This window comes from Chiloscyllium plagiosum, unplaced genomic scaffold (genome assembly GCF_037043375.1).
Source record: "Chiloscyllium plagiosum isolate Xiang-an unplaced genomic scaffold, Cpla_swu_hap1 HiC_scaffold_24, whole genome shotgun sequence".
Lineage (NCBI taxonomy): Eukaryota > Metazoa > Chordata > Chondrichthyes > Orectolobiformes > Hemiscylliidae > Chiloscyllium > Chiloscyllium plagiosum.
Genome location: NW_028270162.1, coordinates 35673635 through 35679634, shown reverse-complemented (window position 1 = coordinate 35679634; position 6000 = coordinate 35673635). Strand labels below are relative to the sequence as shown.

The 6000-nt window shown below is 41.5% G+C and overlaps 1 protein-coding gene across 2 annotated transcripts in view; it reads left to right on the top strand.

Moving 5' to 3' along the window:
- Positions 1-749: 749 nt before the first annotated feature.
- Positions 750-6000, top strand: part of aacs (acetoacetyl-CoA synthetase) — a 156787-nt gene continuing 151536 nt past the window's right edge. The window contains exons 1-2 of one of the 2 annotated variants that reach the window (XM_043715807.2): positions 750-1188; positions 2256-2359. In XM_043715807.2, the coding sequence (XP_043571742.2) occupies positions 1059-1188; positions 2256-2359 (234 nt within the window). In that variant the 5' untranslated portion in view covers positions 750-1058. The remainder of the gene's footprint in view (positions 1189-2255; positions 2360-6000) is intronic. The other variant, XM_088000067.1, reaches the window with a different exon arrangement.

The following is a 6000-nucleotide window of genomic DNA, read 5'->3' as shown; positions in this document are numbered from 1 at the left end:
GATAGTATGAAAATTCACACTCAATAAGTAAGTGCATACCCTCTGTCATATATACCTCTTTCCCAACTGTAAATTCCAGCATATGGACTGAGAGATGCTCTGACCTGCTTTGCAAAGCATTTTTCATAACACTAGTTAATTTCCATTGATTGTGAAAAGTTTAAAGAAAACAGAGACATAGGCATACCAGAGGAAAACTGAACAGTCTGACATAAAAGTGGATAAGTGGCCACCCCTAAGCTTACGGGATCAGTGACATAAGCACAATGTTATTGTATGCCAGGATGACGAGTGTCTTTCATGTATAAAACTATGTTTGTAGTGAGATTCAATTAACAAATCTGAAAACAAGCTGAACAATTGTTACTCCCCCGGAGAGAAAAAAAACGACACTTCAATTTAACCATGTATTTATTTATACTTGGATTCAGCCTCCTCGCCAACAAAGTAGATTCTCTGATGATCCAGTCTAAACTCCCCCTCAGCCACTCCCGCTCTGTGCGCACTTGTTGCGATTGTCAACCACGCTCGAGCTTTCGTTTCGGTGATTGGCTGCAGTCCCGATCAGCTGTAAACGCCTCCGGACTCTGATTGGACAAAACGGCGGCGTCGGCGGTGGCTTGAATCTGAGTGGCGATTGGCCAACGCCCACACATCCTGCCACCGCCATTGGTCCGTTGCTGAACCTGGGGGGGGCGAATGTCTGTTGTCAGCCAATTGGTCACACCTCCAGCGCGCTCGACTCAGCCGATAGGCAACGCAGCCAATCAGAGCGCGGCGTGCTGATGGGCCAAGCGGCCGTACCATGTGGAGAGAGGGGGAGGGGGAGACTCTAGTTTTAAGGTGTGCGGTTGCCGCCTCCTCGAATGATTTGTCTTCTTCAGTTTGAGCCGGAGGAGGCGAGTTTCGGCGTCGTGTCCGGGAGGGGTGTGGAGTGTGTCCCGGATATCAGCTCGTTGCGAGGGTTCCTGCTGCTGCGAGCCGCGGGGACACATTGTAACCAAGCGGGGACACATTGTAACCAAGCGGGGACACATTGACAGTGATACCCAGCGAAGATGTCGAAGGAGGAGGTAGTCAGCGAGGTCATTGTGGAGTCCAAAGTGATGTGGTATCCCGACTCCAAGAGGAACACACACATGGACCGATTCAAGAACCTTATCAACGAGAAGTTCGGTCTCCAGTTGGGTAGGTCTGTGTGTGTGTGTATACCGGGGTGGGGACATTGCCCATGGGGACTCCATCTGCTGCAAACTGAGCTTTTCTCCAAATTTCTCCCCGTATCTAGTGTAAAATCCTTATCCTTCCATTACCTCGACTCCGCACGACCTCATCCAGCCTTCTGTCCGTATTGCTCCTTTCACTCTGGTCTGCTTTCTAATTCCCGTTCGCCAAATTGGTGTCGCCACTTTTGAGGAGATTGTAACCCCCATTCCACTTGAGACGTTTAATAAAGTTCACCTGTCAATTCCAAGACCAGTCCTTTCTTCAGCTATGACAGGGGGTATTATCCTAGGTATACGTCCTGTAAAGAGAAATTGTTGGTATCTAACTAGTTCCCTGTCAATATTTGTCAGAATGGAATTGTGTATTTAGAGTAATTAACCAGGCCATTAATCTGAAACTGTGATGGCAGCACGGCAAACCAAATTCTTGCAAATGAAACTTGGAAGAACCTGTTCTGAGCTTTGTCTGACTAACTCTTCTGCCCTTTTATTGCCAAGTCGTCTAAAGCAATTTAAATTAGCATACCATAGTTGCACAGTAAAATCAATGATAACTTGATGGTTTGTGTGCATAGGCACACTGACAATGTATCTTTTCACAAATTAGTTTGTAAACATATAGCAACGGTTAGTGATTTTGACGTGATTGGAAAGTTTGGAGGACTCTGATCACCTTGGCATGGTACTTGGGTAACAAATCTGTAAAGTTAGCCATTTGTCAGATGCTGCCTTCAGAACACAGTCAGATAATTGTAGTTCTGTTGGTCACATGGCTTTGGTAATTGAAAATTAAAAGCCTTCCATAATTATTTAGATATAATTTAATTTTGATAAATCAGTGTATACCAGTTGTGTGTTTCCCCCATTCACCTTTGTATCTTTGAATGGTGCTAGTGTCTTTAACAATTGGACATTAAATGGTGACTTGAAAGTGTATTTATTTCCTCCACCATTATCATTTATAACAAGCAATTAAGACAAGACTTTAGCGATCCATATTTAAAACTTAAATATCTTTTGTTTTCTCAGCCAATTATAATGAGTTGTACCATTGGTCGGTTGAGAACTACCCGGAGTTTTGGGCAGAATTTTGGAAATTTAGTGGATTGGTTTACTCTCGTCATTACAGTGAGGTAAGTGTTTTTGTTTTGAGTTATCTTTAAGTCACATGACTTTTGATTTAATGTCTTCTGTTGTTAAAGATTCTTCATAAGTGCATTAAGGGATCTGTGCCAAAAGATGAAAGTAATGTGCCATTAAGAGGACCAGGCTGTCTGCTCAGTGACGGCAAAGTAGAATATGTTTTTTTCATGACTGGTACAGTCGTAAGAATGCAAATAACCAAGGGTTTAAGGTATCTAGTACAAAGCAGCCATTGTGATTTGTGACTGCTGACTGGTCCTGAGAACAGTGGGATACAGTAACCTAATTGTGCAGTTGTATGCATTTCTGGACAGGATTGTTTGGTTGTTTTATTGTATGAGTGACAACTGACAACACCTAAATAATATTCTGGATTGTGAAAACACTTGTAGCACAAGTAGGACATGTTTGGGATTATGGCTTTGTGTTTGTACAAAGGAGTAATTGGCAAAAAGATATTTGGAAAGCATTGAACACTGTGCCACTTGGGCAGTTATGCTGAAGCTTCTGCACAATTGCATAAATTTTGAACATGAAATCTTCCTTGAAAGAAGACACTCAAGTAATCCAATCAGGTATATTGAATTATTGCTGGAGGTTCATCATCACTTAACCTCTTTTTAATTCTGTTTTGCAATTACACTGGACTTTGTTTTCAGAGAACTTAGAATCTAAGAATTGAAAGATGAACTTACACCATGGATTTCGCTCTCCTGCTCTCTATCTCTTTCGGCTCATGTCAACTACATTCTTTAATACCCCCATTATTGTTGTTACTATCTCTTTCTCCTTTGTCAATGTTCCATTCATTCACTTGATCATCTGTATCACGTTATTCAGTCATTGGTTCCCTTTTCATGATATTGTCTTGGTTCTTCCATTATAAATTAAGCTGGTGTCCTATCATCTTCCACTTTGTTTCACACAACTCTCGATTACTTCAAGATAAGTTAATTCATCCTTAATTTCCATTTCCATATTTCCACCTTCTGCCACCACTGGATACTTGAAACTGAGAGTTTCCTTCAAGCCTTCATGCCTCCACTTTGATCTTTTTCCCTGAACTAAAACTGACTGTCCATATATATTGCATCTCTGGTCGACTGATCTTCATATCCCTATCCTCCATTTGTGATGAAAGGTGTGTAAATTTATTATCGCTTTTGGAATTTGTATTGGTTCAACAAGAGGTGTATGCGGACATGAATTGGTGCTTTGAAATAAAAAAAAGTCAGTCATTCTGCATCAGTGACCCAAATTCATCAGTTCTAATAGATCATGTGACTATAATCAAGAACCCCTGGAGTGTTTATGGAATTAGTTATCTATAATTTTGGATTTATGACAGGCCACATTAATTCTGTAGGATAAAGTGAGCACTGCAGATGCTGGAGACTAGAGTAGAGAATGTGGTGCTGGAAAAGCACGGCAGGTCAGACACCATCTAAGGAGCAGGAGAATCAATGTTTTGGGCAAAAGCCCTTCTTCATTTCTACGTGTCCTGATGAAGGGCTTTTGCTCGAAACATCGATTCTCCTGCTCCTCGGATGCTGCCTGACCTGCTGTGCTTTTCCAGCACCACACTTTCGACCCACATTAATTCTGTGTTCAGTTCAGAAAATACCAGACTTTTAGTTTAGAAGACATAAGAGTTGAGTTCAGAAGCAAGTTTTAGTTTCTTTCTTAGCAGGGTTAAGTATAGAGGAAACGATTAACTGCAAGAATAGTGTATTTATCCCCTAGTTTCCAAACCTGGAGAATTTGGGTCTGACATCTTCCGATTGTTAGAATTACAAAACATTTGGGCCATGAGATGTGTTTTCTCCAGTACCCTGAGACATAGCGTGCTAATTGCCCTTTAAATAAACAATAACATTCAATTAGCTTTCCGAATTACTTGCTGTACCAACAGACTAACATTTTGCAATTCTTGCACTGGGCCACCAAGATGCCTTTGCATCTTTGAAATCTCTCAACACTGAGATATAAGCTTTTTTTTAAATTGCTCCTGCCAAAATGAACAATTTGCACATTTTTCCCACAAGACACTCCAAATGCCATATCGTTGTCATTCACCTCAGCTGTGTACTTTTGTTTTTTTTGTATCGTTCTTTATTTTCTTTGAGCCTAGACTATTTCCATTTCTTTAACGATCCTTTTTTACTCTACTGTGTTTTCATTCTAGCACCAAATTTCTCTTGCAGCTTTTCTGCTTCCTAATTATTGTTCACACACTTTATCAGTTTTTCTAACTGAGTTTATCAGCAAGTTCCATGAATCTTCCACAGTGTTTCTTATAACTTTAATTGCTTTTGGCTGTCTCCCCATCTGTTCTCTGAAATTCCCCCTTCGCTTGCAGATATTTGAGCTTCCACACTCTATCTGTCTATCCCTGCTCTGCGACTGTACTTTGGAATTTGTTCTGCATGTTGTTCCATGGTCAGTGTCTCTATCTTAGGCTTTGCATTTCTTTGTTTCATTTTCATGTAGAAATTTTCTCCTCAAACTATTTAGAGAAGTTATTACATACCTCTGGAACAAGTGGGACTTGAATTTAGCCTCCAGGTCAAGGGGTCGGAACACCACCACTGCAATATTTCTAATTATGATGTACTCCAGCTGTCTTTCTGAATTGCTGTTGTTGTCTATATTTTTGGTAACAGGTGTTTAGTGTTATCAACTAGGAGAAAATGAGGATTGCAGAAGCTGAAGATCAGAATCAAGAGTGTGGTGTTGGAAAAACACAACTGGTCAGGCAGCATCTGAGGAGCAGGAGAATCGGCATTTCAGGTGGTAGCTTATGCCCACAATGTCGAATGTCCTGCTCCTCGGATGCTGCCTGACCTGCTGTGCTTTTCCAACATCACGCTCTCGATGTTTAGTGTTATCAGTTGGTAAGACAGTGAACTCCAGAATCATGGTTCCTTCATCATTTGCTTCTTCTAAACTGTGTCCATCATGATGCATCTTGTTTTCTTTCTACATGTTCAGCTGCTGTCACTGGCCTGCCACTGCTTTGTATAGTTTGAAATATATTGTCTATCTGTTCCTACAATACCTTTTTCTCCTGTCATCCACACCAGAGGGGTGGCACAGTGGCTGACTGGTTAGCACTGCTGTCTCACAGTGCTAGGGACCTGGGTTCCATTCACACGTCAGGCGACCGTCTGTCTGTTTGCACATTCTCCCTGTGTCTGCTTGGGTTTCCTCTGGGTCCTCTGGTTTCCTCCCACAGTCCTAGGATGTGCAGATCAGGTGGTTATGCTAAATTGCCCGTAGTGTTAGGTGCATTAGTCAGGGGCAAATATAGGGTATGGGGAATGGGTCTGGAGGGTCGGTGTGGACTTGTTGGACTAAATGGTCTGTTCCCATACTGTAGGGAATCTAATCAAATCTGTGTGGTATATAATTCTTCATTACTTCCTTCCAGCTTTATATTGACTCTGATTCTATTGCTGATTTCTGTCTACTCCCAATATCTTGTCCTCATTTCCATGCTTAATTCAATTCCAACACCATTTCTTCTTCCAATCAGTCCACGACAGTGAAGTTTATAACTGCCATCAGTTTCTCTGGCTGTGGCAGTTTGTATTCCTTTGTTTACCATGACTTTAGTCACTTCACTCCATTT